This window comes from Micropterus salmoides, unplaced genomic scaffold (genome assembly GCF_014851395.1).
Source record: "Micropterus salmoides isolate LMB-PRFRI ecotype aquatic unplaced genomic scaffold, ASM1485139v1 Ms_hic_scaffold_2, whole genome shotgun sequence".
Taxonomy (NCBI): domain Eukaryota; kingdom Metazoa; phylum Chordata; class Actinopteri; order Centrarchiformes; family Centrarchidae; genus Micropterus; species Micropterus salmoides.
The window spans coordinates 15,591,662-15,617,824 of NW_024041150.1; the positions used below are offsets into that span (position 1 = coordinate 15,591,662).

A 26,163-nucleotide genomic window follows, 5' to 3' on the forward strand; every position below is an offset into this window, starting at 1 on the left:
ATTGCCAACATCTCATGACTAAATAGAGATTTTTAATAACCAAGCACATCTTTACTAACAAAAGATTTAAGTTAGCTTCACCATGCAATGCCGGGGAGCATACTAGCCACAAGCACCGCACAGGAACAATGCACAAAATCAGGGTAGGTACAGAATGATGGTGCCTTACCTTCCTTGCAGTACTTCCCCTTGAAGCGAGTGTGGGTGCAGTCACAGTGAACTTCTCCATACTGAATAGAGCAAAACCCTCCATTGAAGCACGGGTTCTGTTTGGTGCAGAGGTACTCCAGGTCGCTCTGAATGCCCTGGCTATTTAACAAAGAAGGAGGCATCTCCCCCACCTTCAGATTGGAGATCAAACCCTGGAAAGGTGGCTCGTACTTCACCGTGCTGGACGTCAGTGCAGAGAGGCGCACATCAGGCGGGATCCCACCCACGAACAGGTCACTCACCACCGCCATCTCCTTCCTCTTGGACTTGACCTCAGCCACTTTTGTCTCACCATCCACCATCAGGAGGGTCTCACGGAAGTTGCGGGTGAGCAAGACCATGTGCCAGCGGTCATCATTCACGCGTGTCTCCATGTGCAATGTGGCCGGCTCGGCACAGTGGATGGCGAAGCGCAGCTGGAGGCGCCCACCAGCGATCAGGAGCTCCAAGAAGTCGCAGTTGCCGCCATCATCCAGGTAGAGTACCAAGGCTTTGCTGATGTTGGTCTTGAGACTAAAGCTCAGCTCTCCCACTGATCCAGCTTCCCAGCGTCCGTAGCGTGCCCACTGGCCGGGCGCCCCACCAAATTCCAGCATCTTCACTGTAGTGAGCAGGCTGAACAGGGCCAGAGGCCACAGGGGCCAATACAAGAATCTTAACCCCCTTGTCATGCTCAAAATTCCCAAGTGTCCCCTTCTCTGCTTGATGCCTAATGGTCTGATAAACCAGAGAAGTAAGGCCTAGCTTTGCAGTGGCTAAGATATTTTTTAATATAAAGAACAATTATTATATATCACTGAACTGGGATAGAAAGCTCACTGGGTAAAGTAATCCTCAGAGGGGCCCTACTCTACTACTTTTCCAGATGAATCAGCAGGTTTTTCCTCTTCTCTCTGATGCTCTAATTCTCGCCCTTATCCTGACTCTCTCCTTCGTCTCTCCATCAGTTGGTGCCTCTGGGACTTGGAGGAAAGGAATGAGGAATAGTGGGAGAGTAAAAGAGGGGGGATATGATAATTTCAACACAGTCGTTTCTTCAAAAGCCTCTTGGTCTATCCTGGACTGAAAATAGAATCTTCTTGAGAATCCAGATCTCAGAGCAATTTCTAGGAAAAAGCTGCTGCCGAAATGCTTGGGGGAAGAGTTATCCGATTGTGATCTTTCTTTGAGGGGAGTGCAAGCAGAAGAAAATGAACAAAAGAGAGAGGGAGCCTTAAAGTAGACGGGTATCAGAGCTTGCCTTCGTCCGCTGGAGCATACAATGCGTTCATGGTGTCAGCGTAAACCCATGCTCCTCCTGAAACTTATAGGCCACAAAGCTTTATGCAGGAATGGGTTCCATCATCGTGGTGGCAGGTGGGGATCTGGAAGAAACAAACACACAGAATAAACAATGGTAAATTCCATCCAGACATTTCCCAGCGCATTTTTATAAAAATGTGACCCATTGTTAAGATAAGTTAATCAGCAATTACTCGATTTAAAAAAAATCTTATTTAAGATGTTTTAATCTGCTTTGCCTGTAGTTTGCTTTCACCTGCTGTTTCAGACACCGTGTGCTATATATAAAAATTCCTATGGTCTGTTCAGTTGAAAGCTGACTCTTCAAAAAAAAAAAAAAAAGTTTGTCTAGAGCCAGGCAATAAATCAGCTACCTGAGTTTTCCATTGCTCCACACTTCCTAGAGGGGCTTGTCTTATTTCATCTGCTCCCTCTCAGTCATGTCAATCAAGCAATGTACTGAACCTTAACATGATTTCGTGGTTTCATATGCAGCAGGGAGACTTTGTACACTTTTTGGCCAATCAGCAAGAGTATATTTAATAAATCGCACCCTTCCACTGTGGTGCACACACACACTATGGACATGCATATGCAAACACATGCATCATTAAAGCAAATGTGATTCAGAGTGGAGTGCTGCAGAGTCAATAGCTATCTGAATAGCCGGTCTTGACCCTGGGGCTCGGCCTAATCCCTAGCCATTATTTCTTGAGTGTGATATAATTTCCATCACAGACAGTCTACAATTAAAGCTGGGCTCACTCCTGTTCATGCTCCCTTGTGCTACTCCTGCCTGGCTTCAAAGTGACAACAGCGGTGACGCTAGCACACAAGCAGCGGAGGGAGGGAGAGTGGGAGAAATAAAGGCAGAAAGAGAGATAAAGAAAGGCTGCATAATCATGATCTCAGAGGGGCGAGGCTTAGTGTCGATGGAGAAAGATGAGGGAGGACCGAGGGGACAGACAGAGCTATGAAAAACAGAAAACGGTGGAAGACAAATAATATTAAGGCTATTTTTCTTTGGCTGATGTTCATATTGGCAAGCAAGAGAAAGCTGCTTTGAGATGGAACTAGTGAGTTTGATTTTTCAGCATTGGAAGCACAGTACATCACGCTTGGCATTCAAGTGTTTTAGGTTGGGAGAAAATTTGCTTATGCAACTGACAGCAAAAAACGAGCATTGCATCATTCCAAAAATACAAAAAGACACACACAAAAAAGGTTACTATTATCCACAGGCTCTAGCTTCTTTTCCTACATGTCAGCATATATCACAATATGAACACACTTATGAGGGCCTTACAATAAATAATGTTTTAAGTGATTTCACAGTTATTACAACAGGGTGAAAGTGGCAAATTGCCTGAGCACAATAAAATGTCCATTAAATATTGACAACATACAGACTGAGTGAACACAGCCTGGCCATAGAAAAGCGTCAACACAGACAGAAGAGGAGACTCTCCCAGTGAGACAGAAGAACTTTTTAACATCATGCCCTAAATATAAAAGATTAAGGGAAAAATACTTTGCAAACATTTCACATACATACACCAAATTCGAATTTATATCAGACACACAGAAGCTCCCCTATTTACTGGGAGAAATGCCAGAATGTCAAATCATTGCAGCAAAATATATCTCCTCATGCTACAAACTGAGGACCGCCAGTGGGAACTCAGAATAGATTGATAAATATATTAAATGACTGTTCTGAAAAAAAATCTAATTATTATTATTTTCATTGTTATTGTAGCAATTGATCCTTTATTAGTTGTTTGTTTTTTTAATTTCACATTTGAAACTGATTTTAATTTTTTGGTCTATTAATACACACACACACACACACACACACACACACATTTACCGTTTTATTTGCTTTATTTAATGAACTGTACAAAATTAATTGTTCTTTTGTAATTTATTTGTAGCTTTGGCAATATTGCTGTTTTGCATTCATGCCAATAAAGCTGAATTGAAATCGTTGTTTGCTGCTTGATCTTGACGTTAAAAACCCAGCCCTCTTGACCATTCTAACAAACTTACATATGTATATGAACATATGTGGCACTTTCTTTAATCTTAGTGATAGAGAGGTTTTGATGATAAACAGCTCTATTTATAGTCCTACAGTGTCAAAAACCAATTAGTGTTCTCACTTTGTGGGATATCAGCACACTGGTGGTGAACAAGGTACGATGGCGGATTTCAGCAGCATGTATCTGTGGCAATGATTTTTTTAACTTCATATACAAACAGCCAATATCTGCTCCGTTTCGCTGTTTTTCCTACTAACTACCTCCTAAATTTCAGCTGGAGATGTGATCAGCTGTAGGTTTTGAGTATATGGCTTTCTGACTTTCTGTTTTTGAGTTTCTGACAGCAAAGAATGAGTAGTCCTATGTCTTCATGCTTCATTAGTCCCACTCTTTACACAATATTATGCGTATACCTCTCAAACAAAGAACACATGACTTGGTGTATGTCAGACTGTGGCTAAATGTGAGACACTGTCAGATTGTTTTTTTCTACTTTGCTACAGGCACAAATGTCTCCAGAAGTGACAAAACCTGGGCTGGTTTATTTTGGTCTGACTGACAAAGCCCAATTTGCGTCTTTGAACACAGTATTCTCTCATTTTACACATGTATGCTACTGTTAATTAACAGTCATGATTCACAGGATTCATCAGCAGCAGTTGTGAGAAGAAATGTATGTCTGGTTTAGAGACAAGAGACATGCTAAGATACACATCTGCAGAGGTTTAAATTTACATCGGCAGGAATAATTTCATTACACTGAACACTCTACCCACTCATTTGCAGACACATACTACATCATGTGCAAACAGCCTGCTGCCCACAGATCATGACATTGTTTTAAATGCCATTATGAACATCAGCAAAAACATGATAACACCCCTGAACACACAGAGCAAAATAACTGCATTTTGTGAACAATTTGAGAGGTTTCGGTTGTTTAATCAACCATTCTTTTAACGACATCTGTGTCCCTTATGGGTAAATAGATTTAGAATATTTCCTGACCGAATTGAATATTCAATGAGTTATTTCTGTCTGGTTGGGGACTCTCTGCTGCTACAGACAGCAACATTTACTGCTCTTTACACGGTTTACTATGTTGAGTTTCTATGTATCCTCCATGCATTGTGTTGCGAGTTATTAGGGGGTATTGGCGGGCTCGCCTGATGGTTCTATTAAATCCCAAGGACACTGAGGAAACATAAGCCTCAAGAGATAACTAGAGCTTTGAGGGTTGTGCTGTGTGCGTGTGAATGCGTGCGTTTGTGATTGATTCTAGTTGCGTGTGAAGCTGTCTGCATTTTCCAAAGCAACTGTCCTTGTGTGACAGCGCAGTGTTCATCTGGTGCGTGTTTATATATATGCCTGCATTTGGGATTATGATTTTTGTCACAGTTGTGGTACACGCTGTCTCCTCTACAGCATTTGGCCACAGCATTGTTTTAACAATTGACATGTATCCAGCTTCTGTCCAGTTTCAATAAAATATTTTTAAAAAAAGCATGTTTGCTAGCGTGACATCCATCTGCCTCAATTCTTTCCTCAAGAAAAAGGACAGCTCTCTCGCCCGCAGTGCTCGGCTGGGCTGCGGCAGAGCTGGGCAACTTGAGTGAAAGAGCAATCTGTACCCAACCTAATACACCCTGACCCGGCTTCTTGTCCAAGCGAAGCTCTACAACCCTCAGGATAACTGCATGGTCATGTGAGCCACCACCGACCCATTTCCTCTCACATCATCCCACGGGGAATGTTGGCACGATCTTGACAGAAACTCTGCTCCAACTCTTTAAGAGTCTTTGGCTACATCCACACTGCAGTGAAAACTGTCCCATTTATTATTTTTATTCCCTCTCTTGTGACAAAGATCAGAGTTTGCATTTTTTTATTTCTGTGGCACAAAACTGTCTGTACGCATTTATCCGAATGGTCCGATGTTAAGTCATAGTTTTGAGCCAGTTGTCATTATGATCATGCCTGCAGCAGCTTAGCTAAGACAGCATTAGCATGCAACAACAAGACAGTAATAAACAAAAATCTAGACAACTTGATTGGTACTTGAAGGAAAGCCCAAATCCAATCTCAAAGGCACATACAACAACCAACATATGTTGGTGTGAATGTTTTTTGTATTTTCACTTTATTCATGCTTCCCTTTTCAGCAATTGTCAACTGCTATTATACTCAGTGTTGGGCAAGTTACTTCCAGTAAAAGTAATACATTATAGCTTACTGGTTACTGTCATGTGAGAGTAATAGGTTACATTACAAAACACATATGTTTATAAATGAATCTAGTGTGCAGACATTGTGCAGTATGCCTTGGCAAAAATCTATGTTTTGGTGTTTAATCCATCTCTTGCAGAGTTCCGCCTTGGCCCAAGGTCTTCAGGTTCCCCACAGACCAGACTACACCTGTTGTGTGAAGCTGTGCCAGGCTTTCATCTTCCTTCTTATGCAAACACTCAGCTTGCAGACAATCAGGTGAAGTCTGGTTTGAATACTTCACTGCCCACCAGTGCTACACAAAGTTCAGTGTTGTGCATTTCTCTTTTTTTTTCATCCTAAGGGGCGACACCTTATTTAGAATTGTAAATATGACACTGAGACACTTCAAGTGGCTGAAGCATTAAAACATTTCTACAGCACAATAATATAAACAAAGGATCTCACACTAATATTTACACATGCAAATTGTTTTCTTATGCACAAATGCATTGATGCATAATACTCACTGTTTCCACACCCAAACATGCGCATGCACGCACACACACGCGCACGCGCACAATATCCTAGTCAGGCAGGAGCGATTAATCCTGGCCTGTGAGAAGCTCAGCAGTGTACCATCCGTCAGCATGAGGCTGCTGCTGCTGCTGCTGTGCTCTAATTAACCAGAGAGGCACGCTGAGCCACTTTTAATATTCCTGGTCAAGATGAAGAACAAGGGTTTAAAAGTGGTGGGAGAGGGACCAGCAAAGAGAAACATGGGAAGAGAAGGCCAGTGCTAAAACATTTTGAACATCGAAGGTGAACAAAGTAAGATGTGTAGGGGAGATATGAGGAGCTGTAAGTTTAGATGTCAGACCTTCAAAAAAGGAAGCTGTAAATACAACCTTTGTGTGTTTCAGTGGTAGTTCTTAGCAAAACCAGGAAGCAAAAGAAAGCAAGATTTACTTTCTTTTGCAAAACTAGTCCCTACATGTCCTGGGGGAAAAGTCAGCGCAGCTTGACAGTGCAGCTAGCTAACTGGCAAAAATGGTTGCATCTAATTTTACTATTTGAAATGAAATGTGCAGGCCAATTACTTCATTTATTCATTCATTTGATATTAGGTCATGAAAATATCATACTGATATGATGTCAGATTTATGGGTTAAGATATTGTGCACGAGTTTCACTCTTGAGGGACTATGTTGAAATCACCCACCTATCTACAGATTGTAAAGCTTACTGATGTTATTTTCCTTAAAACCTGTGGCCTCAAATTGTGGGCAAGACAGTTTTCTTGGCTTCAGACACTGATACATCCACAGTGACTGAAGGGATTTTTATTTTCTAAGTGCAAAGTTCCATTGCAATTAGAGCTGCAAAGTCAGCCCTTACCGATCTCCGGCAAGTTTTAGTTTATTATATCAAGAGACACATGCCCACAGGACCTTGGGAACATTTGGATGCTCCCATTGCAGAGCATCTTTCCAAAACAAAAAAAAACCAAAAGCCAAAAATTGTCTGTCTGACATCACTGGCATGCAGCTGTAGGATGGAGAGACAGATTTATTATGGATTAGATTACAAAGACTGCAAAAAAAGAACAAAACGACATTCAAAAGAATAAATTAAGGAGACAAAGCACCTCAAACCTGAGTGGGAAAAAATTAACTAATCAGTTCCACGACAACCCCAGTCATGTGGACCGCGTGAGCTAACACAGAGGTGAGCGGGCCTTTATACTACATCAGACTATTGCCTTTGATCAGCCGCGTCAGCTGTAAGCCGCTAGTGACTAGCTCTGGCTGTTAGTGTTAACTGCATTTAGCTTTGATGAGGAGATGCTAATGAAACAGATCAAGGGTTTTAGCCTTGCTGTTAGCTCTGTAACAGCCAGATTAATAATGACTTTAACGGGACTCCTTGTTGCTCCTTTTGCCGTGACACCTTGACAGGCTGAATCATGGGGAGTAAATGAATTTGCTCTGCAAGCTGAAACGTTGTGAGGGTGAAAATAGAAGGCGGTAAGACATGTAGTGAAAGATAACGGCTCTCAACGATATACTGTATATTCTGCAGCTTGCCTTAGACTGTACTTGGTTCTGCAGAAACAGCCAAATGTCTCCTTTATCAAGTCAATCAATAACCCCTGGTGGGAAATAATGCCAGCTTTTTAAGGGGAGACTGTGTGGGAGAGGTTGTTTTCAACTAGTCTGGCTAGTCAAGAGATCAATTACAGACACAATACACAGTAGACCTGTCTCTGTGGCTGGCAGTGCTGACAGACAGCCTCACACGGAAAGCAACAAGACACATAAATGACAGAAATGGACACACAAAGGCACACAGAGCCAATCTGGCTGCATCATGTAGGCCAGTGAAAGCAGAGGCGAGGAGAAGCACACCTCTCAGTGTTAGCAAGTCACTTCTAAATACGTTATTACATCCTTAATCAAGCCAACAAAATGGCCGACAACGGGAGAGCGCGGAGGGGAGGGAGAGAGACTGAAAAACTGAAAGAGGACGTCAGTGACACTTAGCCTGCGGTGCTCCTTGAGACACAATCACGTAACACCACATGCACTCACACGCACATCATCCTCCATACAACAGCGCCATCATATTTGCGTGCCATCAGCCGTGTCACACTGCAGCGTGATGCACCACTAATGTTGTGAGACAGACGGAGAGAGTTTTTGCACACATACTGTAACATTAGTGTTTGGCTGCCTGCTCATCCGAGCTCTAAACGCCTCTTTCACATGTCCTTCCATCCTCCTTTTTTCCTCCCAGTTTGACACTAACCTCCTCATAATGCCTCTCATTTCCCATCTCCGCCTCTCCCTCCTCACACTCCCTCTCTTGGTTTATGCAGCCATCCATCTCCATCCCACTTTGGTTCACCTACTTCCAAACTATTTAGAAGCATAAGAGCTCGCGGGCTACAGCTGCCGCCAGTGTTGAAGGTGCAAATCCAAATGAGCACATGACATGTTAGCACTCTTGTGTGGAGTTGATAGCTGTCTCAGATGAATGAAATCAATGGGTGGCAACGGAGAAGAGAGGGTGAAAATGGTGTAATTTCAGTCAAAGGCAGCTCTCAGCATCTGCGTCGTGTTTACAGCGCAGAGGTTTGGATATCTTTCCCTGAGTGAGATACTGGACCCCTACCTGTTCACCTGTTCTTTGTCGCTTTGTATGCGTGTAATGTAAAATGTTTGCTGGGGGCGTGTGGGAATGTGGCCGATTAAGTTGTGTGTGTGTGTGTGTGTGTGTGTGTGTGTGTGTGTGTGAGTACCCAGCAGCATGCATGTGGCTGCCTTGGTGCCTGGAGATGTTTTGGTAGGAAGCACAAGGCTCACTGGCCAGGCCTCTAGATTCTTTCCAATTAACCAGCCCAGCAGCCTGCAGCTCTACTGGCCTTATCTGGAGGAAGAGAGAGAGAGCGAGAAACAGAGAGGGGAGAAGGAAGTGACGGAAGGCAGAGAGGGATGGAAGGCAATAGAAAGAAGAAAGACAGGCTTGAGAGAGCAAGAAGAGACAGAATAAACGGAGAACTGGCTCTATAGTAATTTTACATGACGGTGCCTTCTCCAGATGCCTGCTTGCTCACTATCTTCCAGCTCACGCATAAACGCATGTAAACACTCTTACCCTCCCTCCCTCCCTCCTTCATCTTCTCCCCATCAGACGAGGGAGAACCATCTTAGTAAGAAACAAAGACCTGCCGGCGCCTCAGCCTGGGGAGCGAGGAACAGATAGCGTGCAGTTGACAAAGGTATTGTGTCTATTTTAGGAAGAAAACACTGCACTGTCAATATAGCCACCGGGCCTTTTCTATAGCCATTGTCAACTAGAGGGTGGAAAAAGGACACTCATTCAGCAGCAGTCACTTGTTGTACGCTGGGCCACATAAAGGCCAAAAGAGACAACTCTGTGAAATGTCAAACCTCTCTCATCATCTGAGGATGAATTTTACTGCACTGCAAATGGGTTAGAGAAGTACGAATTGGTTTATTAAAGCTAGTTTGCTCTTTGAAAATCTGCTCATTTCTAATGACTTATAAAGCCTCCGTCTGAAAAAACTATATGTGCTCAGCAGCTTAAATATATAGGACCCCCTTAAAAACAAGACAGTTGTTGACAAACTACTGGAGTAACGGACACATGCAAACATCTGTGTCCATTCAAAACTTAAAATAGTTTGGGATATGAGTAGAAATTTGAAAATGTAATGCCTTATGGACGTGCTGATCATGTCTTTCTTACCTGTGGTCAGGTAATAGTAACATTTATCTAAGCAGCACAGCTGTGGTTTAAGGTTAGCTTGTTTAAAAATGTGATCTCCTCTTGCATAAGGAAACTTCACATTTGTCTGAAACCTTAGAAAGCATCTTGTCATCTCAGTCAACAGTCACACTTCTGCCCGTTGTGGCTGTCTCTCCTTCGTGGACTCCTGTCACATCTTCCCTTTTTGTTGGCTCATTTTTCACATTTTTCTCAGACCAGTATGTATCCTGCCTGTGCACACAGTATCCTAAAACTGTGTTTGCATTCTTAAAGGGAACTGTTATTCTACAAATTGAGATTGCCTCTAGAAAATTGCACCAACAAAAAAAAGAATAAAAGAAAAGCAGGCCATTAGCAGCTGTATATGTTGGCAGCCATCCCATCTTTCCTGCATGTTAATTGGGGCAATGGCAGGTGCAGTAAGAGGCTAATACTGGTTCCTGAGTGGCCAATGACAAGAAGAATTTCCACAGCAGCCAGGCAGCCTATAAGCGGGCAGTGAGTACTGCGAGCACCTTAAAGGAACACAGCCACGGCTATTATCTTTTCTTGAGCCCGACAGCAATTAGAATGGAAGTTGGAGAAATGAAGGATTAACAATTTCAGGAATATACCGGTGTAATTATAGCTCCAATTTCTTATTTATCTACATTTTGTTTTAACTATTTGCCATAAGCAGTTTTAATTTATGTTTTCAAATTCAGCACTATTACTGGTTTAAATGCTTGGACACTTACATACATTATGACTGTGCAAACAGCTACACTGGTTTATTGTGAACCTTCACACATGCTGCTGCTTGTTCACGTTGTTTTAAAAAAACTGAGGTACAGAAACCACCACTCTGTCAAATAATCTCCTTAAGCCCAGAGCAAGTGTTGGATTTATGAATATATTACCAAATTCCATCTATTATGTGCATTACCGCGCTTTGTGAAGTTGTATGGGTGGGGGGTTACTTTTCTTTCTCGCTACCAATGAATTATGGAAAAATCAGAAAAATGAGGGACAGCAGGATAGAAAGAAAAGGAAGTGAGATTGCGCAGGAGAGGGAGGGACACTGAGGCACACGTAGCAATTCAGAGCGAACTGGCTCCGGTAAATGACAGTCGATTATCATCTTAAATATACTGTCAGAAAGCAATTTGCTTCGCTCATGCCACAGGCCTGATATTTGCACCTTATTAGGAAGGCTGCCCTATATTTTAAGAAGCCAACCTCCCAACCTCCCTGAGCTTCCATTTACCCATGAGCCACCTGTGAACCTGTCTAAGGACAAATTTTCTTTGAGTGAAAAAGGGTGAATTGTACTGCAGATAGACAGCTGTGGCAAAGGCCTGTAATGTAACCAAAATTAAAACGCAGACTAAATAGGCCTTGTGATATCTGACGTTCATCACTATAATCGAAGTTTGGTTTAAAAGGATCTGAAATACCCTTTCATACAGACAGTGCAGATACATTTTACTCAGCAGTGTTAGAATACCAAAATGTTTTATTCAGGAAAGGAGGTGTCACAGAGGGAATAATGAAGTCAGAGTGTTTAATCAGTTTTGTTGGTCAAGATTCTATCAGCTATCTAGAGCTATCATGAAAACACCATTAGCAACAAATCTTATTCAAAGGAAACATGCAATTATTACCAACCTCTCTAGTGTTTATTGCCATTTTGACCTCATAGCTCGTAAACTCAGTGGGAGGTAGACACGTAAACTCTAAAACTTTGAAAGGATGTCACAGCCACTGCAGATTTGTAAATGCAATTGACATTTAAATATCTGAGCTAATGCTGATGGCGGGGTTGTATTGTTGCAAACATTTCAGAGGGATCAAAAGAAACAGAAGCACAGTGGAGACCTGTGTACTGATAGAGGAAATAAACTGGGGTCGGGATATTCTACTCAACACTCCAGCTTAGTGATTTCCATTGATGTTAGGGCGCCGATATGATTACTAAGAGTCAAGGCCCACCGATATCTGCAGCAGGTGAGCAATGTGTTTAATTTCACAGACCTTGTAGACTTGCTGAGCTCATTATTGGCCTCTCAATTCACTCAGTGCACTTCCTATGGTGGCATATTGATCTGGGCAATATGGTTGAAAGCAGTGTCTTACAAAAGACCTCTCACCAAGCTCCTCTCGCATGCAGTCCGCAGTATCAAGTCTGTCTCTCTCCAGCTCTCTTTCCTCTTTTGAGGAGGAAGTAACTAAGAATAACTGAGGAAAAATGGAACTGACGCCGCTCCGAAAACATTGATTCAGGTCTCCTTTAGTTCGGCTCTAAATCTGCGGGAACATGCACAGGCACGCGGTGTCGCTTTGTGACTCAGAACAAAAAAGTGGCAAGAATTTGGTTTGAAAAGATATGAGGTGACACACATGGGGAGCTTTGAAAACGGGGGCCGAATATGCACGTATTTGCAAGCCCTGGGCTTGGTGTGTTAGGTTATACACAGGCTGGATTGAGGGGGTAGGGGGCTGCAGTTGAGATTAAAGGATCACATTATGTAAGCACTGCTAATGCCCGCTCTCTTTCTGAAAAAGAGCCCAGAAAATGCTTTGAGCTGCAAAGGGTTTTATGAGCATCCAACCTGAACTCGCAAGACAAACTGCATCTTTCTCCCAACAGCCTCAATGGGGATATTACAGACAGGATAACTTATGACCCCTGGAATAAAATAATATTACACCGGCTGCCTTTGAGGCCAATTGAAACCACTCAGTGCCTCAAGATTTACTACCGAAACCAAGTGGAAAAGCTAAAAGACAGTGGTCGAGCTGATCAATACAAAATGCACTGACTATGACCTTGTAAAATCTCTCCATATAGGACAATGGTGGATGCTGTCTTAGGTGTGTTTGTTTAGTAGTTTTAGATGCTAATGATCATGTCATCTTGAGATGAAGTTGATATGCTTACCTATTGATTTGGCATCATAACAGAAGCTGAAGTTTGCACTGGCAATGGACAGCTGTGAGCCCTGGATGCTTGCCTGCATTTGTGTGTTTCACACTGACTATGGAGTTTCCTCCTTTTCCTGACAATACCCAATCCTCAGTCTAAACGCATCGACTTCTCGCTGGATGTACCTCAGTCTCTGAGGCCATGCAGCAGACACCCACACCCACACACACACACACACACACACACCCACAAGCATGTTTGTTGAAATTCTCCTTACATCCTGACAGCAATCAATAAATCAGATGTTCTGAATTTTATTAAAATGTTTTAAATCTGGTATCTGAAGCTGTGGCAGGCCTGTAATAAGTATGGCCCGAATTAAGTAATTGGTCGGCCTATCAGCCTGTCTACCTACCAATCTGCGCGGGCTCTGCCCATGCACTTATTAAACATGTGGTAGGGGAAAGTGGCTTTGTAGGGAGGACAGGAGGGAGGCCTGAATAGAAGGGGTGGAGTTTTTTTGGTTGGATACTGCAAAATCTAGCTGTCTCTCACTAGTTTTTTACCTACCTCAGCTTTATTTCCAATTTACTCCTTATCGTTCCAGTCTGCTCTCTAACATCTGGGACAGGGAATTAATGACTTTGCACAATAATATAAATAGGTGAACCATGTGTTGAAGTATGTTTGGAAAGGAGGCATGATATTATATCAAATTGCTAAGCAGATAATCAACACTCTGCAATCAATTGCATTTTGAGAGTAGCCGTTACTAATCTGACTGGGTTTGTGTGTGTTTGCACGAGTGCAGCTACGAGATAAGATGAAAGGTTTATGATTCCCATTGGTAAATTGGGTCACTGTAACTGAAAATGTATTAATAAACACCGTCAAGAAAATAGAACATAAATAATGATATAGGAAAATAACATGCGACCAACAATTCCATCCACACAGATTGTGTGTGCATGTTTGCCTAGATAAATGGGTAACAAAAAAACTGCAATGCAAAGCAGACCAGCTTTGGATAAATCTCTGCCCTTCAGCAAGGTTTACAAACTGCATCGCTTTCATTAAAAACATAACCAGGCTCCAATAAAGGGAGCCAGTGAAACAATGTTCCAACTTAAAAAGGATAACACAAATAGAGGTTCATAAATCTTTATGAGTGCATTCACAGCTATTCTGACAAATTGACGATTATCACATACATTTAAAACAACTTCCTCTCAGTTATTTGTTTACACCACAGAGCCACCTGTGAAAGTTAAAGCCAGACACCACTGGGGTAATCACCCCTGCCATATGGCTGAGTGAATTACAGCCAGTACACACTGTGCCCATCCACCAGCACCAAACTAGCTATAACGCAGCATTAATGTGTTACTCCATAATGATGCTGTACACTCTAAGCATGTAAACAGAAGCCCAGAGCTCCCTCTGTGAACCTACAGTAATAATAGTGTGAGTGTCAAATAAGCTACGTGCCAATGGGAAGTCTTATTAGGTTCAAAGGGAAAAGTTAGTGGAACACATGCTTACAGGATACCATTTTGGTACAGATGAATACAGATACAGTAGATATAATTTGATTAAATATAGATGATCTGTGATAAACAAATAAATAATAATAATTCAATAGAAGCCATAGTGAGAAGGGTAAATCTGATATGTTTCCAGACTTCACTCCATCTTTTTCTGCTAAGTCAAACTGTGAGTCAAAATGTCATGTTTGCATCTTTGTTCTATAATCAATATAACTGTCAAAGAGAGTTTAGGGAGGCATTTTGGTGGATTATGTGACATGTTGGCCCAGAGGCGATGCCAATGGATATTTGTCAAGTTGCTGCATGTCAGAAAACAGAAAGGATTAAACACAAGAGTCACAAAAGTGATAATTGGACTGTGGCTGTCACACTTTGGGTCTGCAGTGGCTGCAGTTCCCAGCCTGTGGCCCATGTACAGGTTCATAGTTCTCAGTGCCTCTGGTGTCAGTACAGGGCCCTCCGTCTACTCCTCTTCCCTCTTTGAATAGAAAAGCATCCCATCACATTTGGTTCATCGCACTCCACCTGCTATTTCATTTTTTTCTTCAATCTCCCTAAATAAAACCCCGCCCCTCTATTCGGTCATGTTTCTGTCAGTCCTCCTGGTGTGTTAACCTTCTTAAGTGTCCAGTAACGACGGGTAAGCCCCAACAACAATAGTGTTAGAAAGGCGAGAAGCCAACTGGGATATCAGTGAACAGAAACAAGCTCTCCCTTTCAATCTCGACCATTACCAGATGAGCACAGTAGGAAATATGGGAGGGGATGGGGAGAGAGGGGTGGGAGCAGACGGAGAGGAAGCAAGTGAGACTATATTGGATATTGGTAAGAGCCTAAGCGTGGCGAGGAAACACAAAAAGGCAGGATTTGGTGATCTCAGATCTATGTTGATGATTTTCTCAGACGGCAGGGAGGCCATGTGTGAAGAATGAGACAAGGTCAGGAAGACAGGTACTCACACACTGGGCAACAACAACAATAACCTAGGGTGAGTGATAAGCACAGTGGCTGTATTGGGCAGAAGAGAGGGGAGTCTGAAGAGGATGCAAGTACGTACATGAATCTGTACACGTACGGGGAGCTCTTTGTGTCTAAATAAAGCATTACTGCAAATTGGGGCATGGACATGGCAAGGTGGGCTGTCTATTGGATGAAAATGGTTATGTGTATAACCAACCAAGTGCACATCCCCAAGCACTCATACTACACAAAGTGGCACGCTGCTACTCCATATGTATGTGTGTCTGTGTAGCATATTATGCAACCAGGTGAGGGGACTTGGACGTGTGCCCGGGAGCGTCTGCATGCGTTCAAAAAACATGCCCGCGTATTGAGGCACACAATGTAGAGCATTGTGGCGAGGAATGCGGGGAGATAATGGAGAAAGCCCGAGCCGTGTTGGGAGCTGGAAGGTAAGAGGAACCGAGCGGGGAGAGAACATCCAATTCAATTTCGAAACGGCGCCGGCTCAGAGTACAAACACAAAGGCTTCATTACAGGCAGATCCCCGTTGAAGGCTGGAGCTAATTCACCGTCTTCAAGCGCGAGGAGAGAGAACAGCATGGGAGGGAAGGCGGGGGGGGGCAAGGCTAGAGGGAGCGACAAGGAGCTTGGTGAGGGAACGAGGTGAGGTGACATCGGGAGGGGAAAAGAGGGGGAGAATGAAGGAAAGACCCAGCAGCAGTTAGTCTGCTCTGAAGGGGAGCGAGAGAGAGAGTTCAGAACCAACGGCCCCACTAAAAGCATACTAATGCCCCATTAGGAGCACAGGGCAGGAGAGTAATGACTTCCATTTTGGCATTCACACATGTGAGAACCATATAAATAAACTGAAAAAAAAAAAACATGGTGCAAGCAGAGGCATGTTATTGCATTAATAAATCAGGTTACACATTAAGTGATCAACATTATAAATAAGTGATTGGCTGGCCAGTGCATGGGTCAGGATAAACATAGGCTTGTTTGCTGATAAACACAGCTACCTAATAGTCACATCCGTCTACTCATGCAAACTGTCCGTGTATTTTGTGTTTGCATGAGTGCACATGAGGACATACAGGGGGTGGACAAGATAATAAAACACCTTGTGGTTTAATCCAACACAATACTGCTATAACAAATTAACTTTATATGAAGCTTGTTGTTGGTTGTTGATGTCCAGATGTGATGATTGAGAGGATGATATTTGAGGTTTTGCGTAAAGTGGATCCCCCCCCCACCCCATAATCTTTGTTTATTGTTTTCTTATTTTATTTAAATTTTATTTCATTTTTTTGGTTGAGAGAACTTGTGACAACACGTCATATTTAGACATTGCTTAATTACTAAGCTTATTACTACTCTATAATACATGCTTTATTATGTAATGCTAGTTCAAACAAATGCAGTTTAATTCAACAATCCTGCAGTAAATTCCGCCTTCATCAAGGTTTTAGCATTGGGTTTTTTAAAGTGTATTAGAGAGGTGATTCACATTGAGGGACATTTTGCAGGCTGTGATTTGCAGTGATGTTGAATTGTAATGCGTTCTCATATTTAGTCTACCCTTATTGATATAAACAGGATGGACAAATTATTCTCACCAGAATGTGGTATACTGTAATTCAATAGCACCGTAACAGTAGCTGCCAAAATGGCCATAAAATTTAGAAGAAGAGTTTCAACTAAAACATTAAACATTTCATGAAGGCTGAATTTATTGAGGGCTATAGTATCAGACTGCATTAGTTTAACGTACGTGTACCTAATAAGCTACTTACTGAGTGTGAATCCCTCAATTAAAATGTTTTACTTGCGTCAATGTCTCAGTGTAGGATCGGCAAGGCGGATGCATTTTGTTGCTGTACAGATCATCAACAATCAGCAATGCTAAATATCCACAAAGTGTCTTATTGATGAATTTATTGATCTATACACACCAGAGACTGTTGTCTGGTGGCAACTAAACGACTTCAGTAATAGTGCTATTAGTTTCATGAATCGACATGGACACAATGTCTGTATGTTGTATGTGTCAGTGTGAGAGCAAACGAGAGCAGCATTTTGCTAATGGCTGAAGGTCAGTGGATGCAGACGCCCTCCCCTCTTCCCATTCACCCCCCACCCCCCCACCTGACACAAGCTGTGAAGCCCTGAAGCTACACTGCAGAGGTGTTTGCTGTTCTCACACATGTACACACACACGCACACACACAAACACACAGCAGGCCACAAGCACCAGAGGTAGGCAGGACACTGAGGTTAGGGGTCCCAGGTGAAATGCCTCTCCGCTGGGTGTGAATCAAACAGCGGCTGGGGGACAGGATGCCAAGGGAGATAGAACAAAGAAAGAATGAACGCGAGGGAGGGAGAGAGATGGAGAATAGTGTCAGAGCGGATTAAAAATGCATGGCATTGCTCTAGCTGGCGTAACAATGAGTGTCCTCATTCGTTGCCTGTCACCTCTGGGGACTCATGGGACAGAGTGGAGGAGAGAGAGGGTGAGGAGAGAGAGGGCGTACCAGCAGTTCACAGTAGGGAGCAACAAAAAGAGAGGAGAAGTAGAGGAGAATCGCAGGTGAACTGTGATTCACAGTAGGGCATAAAAAGAATCTGGAGGGATTAACATTAGATTTTGAGGCGGGGCATCTAAGTTCAGCTGGGTTGCATGACGGCTGAGGAAATAATGACCTCTGTAGCTCACCTGATAACACACACACAGACACACAGATTATTTAAGTCTGGCGTTCAGCCAGCGCTCTTCATAATGAACTATATGAAGTATGGTGGAACGTATGGCCAGAACTAAAACGGATCAGTTGAAACCAAGTCATGAGGACATGACACATGAAAAGCATCATTAAGGTACATGGCCTTCGCAAATCACCACTTGCACTCTGACAATGGCTTGGCTAAACACTTTGCACTCTGGGAGAATATGATCAGCGTGGCAGTAGAGCGAATGTCGCCTTCTGCGATTTCTTGTATGGTGTCGGCCCAATCAGCACATCACAGAGAAAGCCAATGCCAAAACAAAAAAGGGGTGGCAGGTGACAACAATCATCTGTGAGCCTCTCCTCAGTGACCTTGACAAAAAGGAGGATGTCATCTGTGGCGTAATGAAAAAGCTGCCCTCCAGTGAGCAAAACGGAGGAAAAATAAAAGGGCCGGGGAAACGGAGGAAGGGAAGGATAGATGGCCGATGAGGAAACGTGCATCCAAACTGTTTATTTTTTAAAATTGCGTGTGAAGGACAACCGAGGCCCCAGCTGTAAATAACCTGTGTGCTGCTTAACATCCGCCTGAGAAAGGTAAGTACATGACATACGTCCATATGGATGTGTCAGCGTGTATGTGTGTTGCAATGACCTGGCAAGGTTGTGAGGTCATAATGATGGGAATAAGGGCGCACATTAGGCCTCTACATGCACACACATACTCCTTCCCTTCCCTGTGTCACCTACCCACCCATGATCACTGCAGACAATGTGACATTAGTTGACATCCGATCCCAACTGATCCCATTTGTTCATCAATTAAAATTCACTGAACCCCTAATCCTATTGCAGGCTTCTATATTTCAGAAGAAAGTTAATATTTTAAAGTATATAAAATCATTATCAATAAATCAGCAATGCTTCATAAAATAATAACAGCAGAGCAGGTCAAATCTTTTTGAAGATACAACCATTAATAGTGCATGATGCTTTCAATTTAAAAGCAATTTAGGAAGTATTTGGAAAAACAGGGAAACAACTGACGCATGTTTCAAAAACATGTTTTGCTATGTAATTTATTTCCTAAATGTCTCTTTATATCAAACAACACTGGACAAAGCGCAGCTTGTCTCTCCATTAGCAACCCTGCTTCCTGGCAATAAATAATCACATTGTTTAAAAGCCAGGGGTAGAAGCTAGTGATGGGCAACGGAAGCCTTATGAAGCTTTGGGGGTTTAGTGGGGAGCGGAAAGATTCGGAGCTGCATACAACGCCACAACACTGACAGCTGGTCGCTTGGAAAGCATCGGCCATTAAGCAGCCCGTCCTCACCAGAAAAAATAGCCGTATAGGTCGAATCTGCAGCAGCTTATTACGACCCATTTTCATGTATATCGTGAGGCCACGGCCTGTAGCGGCCATATGACGGTTGCAAAGGAGGAAGTCAGGTGACAGCATAAAGAGCGAGAAAGTCTGCGTAAGGAGGTGGATGCGCAGGAAGGATCAAACTAACTCTGACTTTCACATGGGAGAGTGGCGTTTCTGTCTCATGTGAAACCAATTCAATGTTGACTTATTTAAAGTTGAATAACTGGTACTTTCCAATTGTCAAATATGTCATTTTGGAAAATACTCATATGTTTTGGTACTTTTCCAACAGAGATATATGCCATATGTCGTTTTGGGACAATTGACAATTGACCTCTTTCGTTGTTAAGGTATGTGGAGGTATTGCCTTTAAGATAAGCTGAAGCACCACAACAAAAATCCTAGGTATAAAACATTTTTGCTGACATTAAGTATACAAATAAAATAGCCTATTGTAGCCAATTAAATTATCATTTGTTAATATTAGGTAGAAATTTTATGTCTGTCTAGTGAACATCTCCATATTTCTCAATTATTATTATTATCATCATCATCTCTTCTTATCCCACTAATGTGCCGATCACATAGTTTAACCTCCAGACATCATAGCCTAAATCAGGAGACCTAACCTTCTGAAGGATTTTGGGACTTTTTTCCCCAGAAAATGTTAATTTCAAAGACTGACTTGACTGCCTTCTAATAAATGTGTGGAGTCAGGGAGTTGAGAGGATGGGTGGCATTGAAAAAGAGCATTCTCAGCAGAATCTGGAGGGTTAAATATATGAGCAGATATGATTTAATCTTTTCACATATATTGTTAACGGTTGCCATTGGTGATTTGATTTTGAAATTTGTAGTACTCACCTCAAGGGCATTTGAAAAGTGGGGAAGACAATAAAACTACGGGTATGAGAGAGGAAATAAAAGGATTTGAATACCATTTTCTGCATTTCTGCATGCTTTTATCATATCCCCAGCTACTTAAAAGCAACACATTGTAATTAGGATGGCTATTATGCTTAGTTTATTCATTTTGCCAGAAAAGTGGTAAATATACATCAGTTTAATATCAATATGCATTTGATCTAAAATCTTTCAATAATCCCATTTTAAACATTACTGTAATTATGTATATGTACTTACTGAAACATTTTCAGCAAACACGTTGTCAGAGTTTAAGAAGTATAACAATTATTGGGATTAGCAGATACTCTTTGACCAAGGTCTGGTGGGTCTTAAACTGAGCCAAAGACGCTGCACTGAGCGCAGGGCAGATTGCGTTGAGAATAAGAACGCTCTCAAATCCTTCATTACACATCATATTCCTCTGGGATTTAACAAATTAAGTAATAGAGACGGAGAGGGAGAGGGAGAAGGGGGAGTTCTGATATCTGTATGTATGAGTGCGTGTATGAGTAGTCACTAGATGAATAGTCTATAGATCTGTATAATCACATGAACAGAGACAAGATCAGGGCTGTTGAAGATTGCAACATATTACACAGAATTACGCAACATACACCAGTTTAGTGAACTGAGCAAAAATATCAAATACATTAGCTCACAGAAAGGCAATAATATGCTACCAGACTGTCAAACCTCACTGTCTCAAGGCTGCAAGTTTAAGTGCTGTGTGAAAGACACAGATGAATACAGTGTAGGCTTCACTTCAACAGTCAAATTCTAGATGTGTTTCTATCGACACCTGTAGATGTGTAGGCAGCAGCTACTGCCCAGCTACGCAAACATTTAATCAGTTCAATTACGGGCAGTGCATTGTCATTCAGATATTCATGCGTTGGAAATTTCCGGTCACTTTCATCCTGCCAGTCAAACACGGCACATCACAGAAATCTATGGTCAAAATGTGAATGAGGAAAGCCGTGAAAATGGGAATCTTACCGGTTCCACTGCCTCTAATGAGCTGAGGTGTCTTGCATAGCCAATCAAGCCTGTCTCCAGTAATAGTGTCCAATGACACCTGTAGGACACTGAGGCATTACAATGAGCCAGTGGCGGTTAAGCTAAAAGGAGTGGACAGCCAGCTCGACACGGATCAATGTCTGTTCCTTTAGCCGGGAAATGGTCATGGTCATTCAGGAGCTGCAAATGAAGACCAACGCGCAAGCTTTGCTTTGGATGTCATTTGGTAATGGAAAGGTGTTAGTTGGAAACATCATCTTATTGAGCAACAAGCATGAATAGCGGATGCTTATCTACAGTTAATACTAGTTAATAATAGGTTTTGTTTCTAAACAATAGACCAGTCTTTATAAAGAAGGTCAAACATTTGTCTGTTTTTATATTTTTCATCTAGCTTTGTTGGAAAATAACCTAACTGTATATGAAAATAGCCTGAAGCATGTGTTTTCTGCAGCTCAGGAATATTTACTCTTACCCTTACTCTGTTGTTGGCTACTGGAAGAAAATAATGCACTTTGGAATTAGGAAGTACAAACACAGTGTTTCTGCCAGTGCAATTTGAGATTTAGGGTAGTGATGCCCTGCAGCTGGGATGACCCAAAACCTTACTGGGAAACATAGCACAATGTAGGTTGCCAAACTGTTGGGAGTGACGGCTCGGCACGGCTTCCTTTCCTCTACTGTGTAGTAAAGGCTGCCTAAGGAAGCTTCTGATTTAGCTAAGGTGAATAAGACTTTTGCCTTCCAGGAGTTTGTGCGTGTACTCCCTCCTACACAAACATCATTGTTTCTTTTCATTCTTGTTCCTTTCTGGCACACACAATCACTCCTCGTTCTCTCGTTGGATGTACAGTTGTTTGTCAGACATGATTGTCTGAGTGAGATCTTAACCTTGGCATGAGTGAAAGCAAGACATCACCCATTAAGAGGTGCACCAAAAAGAAACTTTAAGACCTAAAAAAGCATAAATACATTCAAAAAGCCAATATATGTCTTCTTGTGAACAGTACATTTAGACGTAAAGATTTGAGGTTTTAAATCAATTCATAACTCATTATGCAAAGCAATGATATAATCTGGAATGAAATAATCGCTGGCATGTTATAAAATTATCAGCATGCAATCTGATTTCCATTATTTCTTAAGAATGTCATTAAAAGTATTTACAGAAAGCACGACTTTCCTGCATATTAACTCAAACGCTATGCATATAATTTTGATTTTGTAGTACTTTACAAATTTCATAAATTGTAAATTATGCTGCTAAGTTTTTCTGGGTTACTGTGGGACGTTTTAACAAACACAGAAGTGGATATTATCTTCCCAGTTTGAATGGTGAAAGTTTGCATAGCACAGCTATACTAGAAGGACATTTCCTAAGTTGATAGCTAGGATCAAATGTTGCTCTTCTTCATGGATCCTGGGGGCAAAGGACATGTCCTCATTATGCTATAGAAATTCTCTCTATGCTGCATATATTTACACACACACACACTGCATGCATAACGATAGATAGATAAAATAGGAAAATGGAGATTATTTTATTGGCTGTTTGACACAAAGTCATAAACAATTTCTCTCTGTTATATCTCGTACTTACACAAACACTTGTTGCAGTGTTTCATAAAGTTTAGAAAATGTGAAAGAGGAATGATTGTCACAATGCACCTGTCCACAGAGACTTTTGCTTTCCTCAGCGGGACTTTGGCCACTGCACATATCCCTTCCTTAGAAATCCTAAGCCCCTTCCAGCTGCAGTTTACTTTACAGCAGAGGGATATACATTGTCGAAATCAATACAAAATCCTGCTTCCTTTGTGATGGCATCCTTTGAGACCAGTACAGAGTTCATGATTTGCATTTCAATGCAACACAGGAGAAATGCATCTTGCCTGGACAAAGCTAAGAGACACAATGAGGGTCACTCACTTTATACGTAAATAAATGTGTTTCAACATCAGTGCAATTACCACCTTGTGCAACAGTTCAGTTAATACTGACTGTTTGCACGGACGGCAGCTGCAGCCCAGAATGCTGTTCTATTGGTAATTGTAATTTAGGTACAATTGTAATGGTAATTTAGGTACAATTATTAGCTTACTGAAAATGCCAATATATCAGTCTTTTGGGATCAATTTCTAACAGTTATAAATTACTGAACCTAAAATTTTGCTTAAATCTGTCAGACTGTGGATTTTTGTATATGCTTGATATGGCATTGTTAGTGCATACAGGCTGTATAAAAATAATGATATGAAATGATATGAAATGAAAGTAAGCCTATACTTGCAAGCTGAAGACATGGAGGGCAGGCAAAGAGTGGGAGGACAGACGGCGAATAAAAAGGGAGGAGAGAAGCCTGGGGCACCAAGAGGGGTTTAGGTGGGAAAAGGAGATGTGGATGATTAACGATGCAAGTTTCAACTGGATGAAAAAATATGGGCACTGTCCGGTTTGCACTGCAGAGGAGACCCAGAGGCAGAGATGTACTCTGGTGATTTGACCCCGAGGCGAGGGTCAGAGCTGACAGCAAAGCAACGGTCCTAATGAGCACTCTTCCTCAGCCGTCATCACCACAGTCTTCTCTCCCTCAAAGCAGAGCAACAGCAGTTGACCTTTCAAGAATAAGAGTCAGTCTTACCTAACAGACCTCCATCTGCTTTTTTGATAAATCTGTGCAAATCAGCTTTCATTAAAAATACACAGCAAAACCACTATTCCTTTGAAATGGGATGATCAAGGATGATATGAGGGTAGACATCACGTTTCGGCATAATTGCCGTTTGACTTCTTAGTCTTAGCATGTTTGGTTCAAAGCACTGAGAATAAATCATTAGTGAAGGAGGGAAACACGAATTCATGGAAGCTACAGCTTCCTCAGGAATGGGGGTAAGGGAGTTGCTCAATCGACTGATCACTGCCTTTGAAGCCGATTGACTCAATTAATTATTTAACAGGATCTTTTAAAAGGGGTAAAGTGCCTTGGCTAGAGGCCACACAGCTAGGCCATAAAGCTATGTAAAGCCTGTCCACCCTGAAGAATAATGGATCCTAAAATTAACAATATGCATTTTTTGAGTGCACAGAGCACCTTTGGACATCGGGGTCAGTGCTTGTACCTGCAAATGTTTCATTAACCTTTGACCTCTGAGTGTGCCACTAATACATAAAAGATATTTAGCCAAGGGCAATGCTGAGCAAACGCATTAGATATATATAGTAATAGTTATTTAGTTAGTTGTTAATAGGCAAAATGTTAAAACAATAACAGCACCAAACAAATTCTTAAAAAAATCAACAGTGATATATCGTCAAATATAGCATCTGGATTCATGACACATAATTATGAATATTTGTTATTCCAGTCTTCATACATTTATCCTTTAACATATATTATATAAAGAAAAAAAATTAAAGAGAGTGGGACAGATGTGTTACAATATGGACAGCCTTAAATAATAGCAATATATTAGAATGTGTTGCAAAAAGATTTCATGTTTTATAGTACTTATGAAATCTGAAGAGTGAAGAGATGGGGGAAGCTGCATGTACGAGGCAACTTCTAAACAGTGCATCACTGCCAAGCTTTCCAATCTATCCAAGTTAAGAGCAGTAAATCATCATTAAATATTTTTAGATATTTACCACAGACATATTGCCAGAGCTAATGGGCTTCCTTTTGGAGTCGTGGTTGTTATAATAGGTCCAACTGAACATGTTCAATCTAAAATACTCTTAGAAATGAGATGTGATCCTCCCTGCATGGAGCAAGCCTGTGTCCCCTGTAGCCCAAACAACCAAAAACAACCGCTCATCGGTTTGGTTGTCACAGTTCAGTTTGCTTAAATGCTATGTGGAGCAAAGCTAACTGCACAATCTTTCGTGGTGTTTGTGAAATTTTTCTTTTTCTCTCTCCATTCACTTTGAATTGAAGTCTGCAAGGTGTACCAGCTGCAAATGTCTGACAATAGGTTCCAAATTGAAGTGGCCTTTGATATATCAGTTTTAAAACTTTAAAACTGATATATCAAGTTATATATCGAATATCTGTCTAGGCTCTGCGTTAAGGAGATAGGACAGTTTGAGGATTGGAATTGGGCACCAATGCAAGTCCCAACACCCACAACGCAGAGGTGTAATTAATTTGAGGTTTGATCATGTACGCACACATACTGGCCAGACTAGCCATATGCTATTCACTTTTGTGCAAAGCAGTGATTATTTTTTCCTCCTGTTTGTCCACCAGGAAGATAACCTTTACATTTATTGGCCAGCGGCCTCCCTGCCTCTGGCGTCCTCCCTGGCTTTAATTAAAGCTGTAATTATGCAGACAGACTCTTCTCTCATTATATCTAATCTTTTCTTTCAACATGCTTGCTGTCCCCTGTTCAATTAACTGAACTCCTTGTTGTGGAGGCAGCAGGCTTGGTAAAGTGCAGAGTGAGAGGGAAGTTAAAGATGGAAGTATGAGTTTGAAATTTCCGTACTGACCTCATTGATCTTCAGTGCTGGTTATATAGTCTTGTGATGTTTGAAATCAGATGTTGCACGTTGGACATGGGACTTTTATTATTGTTGCAATTAGGGCTCCAACTACTGATTATATTAATTTTTGATTGTTCAGGGTATTTTCTAGGTTTCTTTTTTAGTTTATTAAATGCGTACATGGCCCCTCACAGTTTCTGGGAGCCCA

The 26,163-nt window shown here is 41.8% G+C and overlaps 1 protein-coding gene across 5 annotated transcripts in view; it reads right to left on the reverse strand.

The window, feature by feature from the left end:
• Nucleotides 1-26,163, reverse strand: part of nrxn2b (neurexin 2b) — a 704,163-nt gene that overhangs the window by 610,670 nt on the left and 67,330 nt on the right. For all 5 annotated transcript variants that reach the window (XM_038732127.1, XM_038732126.1, XM_038732128.1 and 2 more), the window contains exon 2: nt 170-1,574. In XM_038732127.1, coding sequence (XP_038588055.1) covers nt 170-881 — 712 coding nt within the window. In that variant the 5' untranslated portion in view covers nt 882-1,574. The remainder of the gene's footprint in view (nt 1-169; nt 1,575-26,163) is intronic.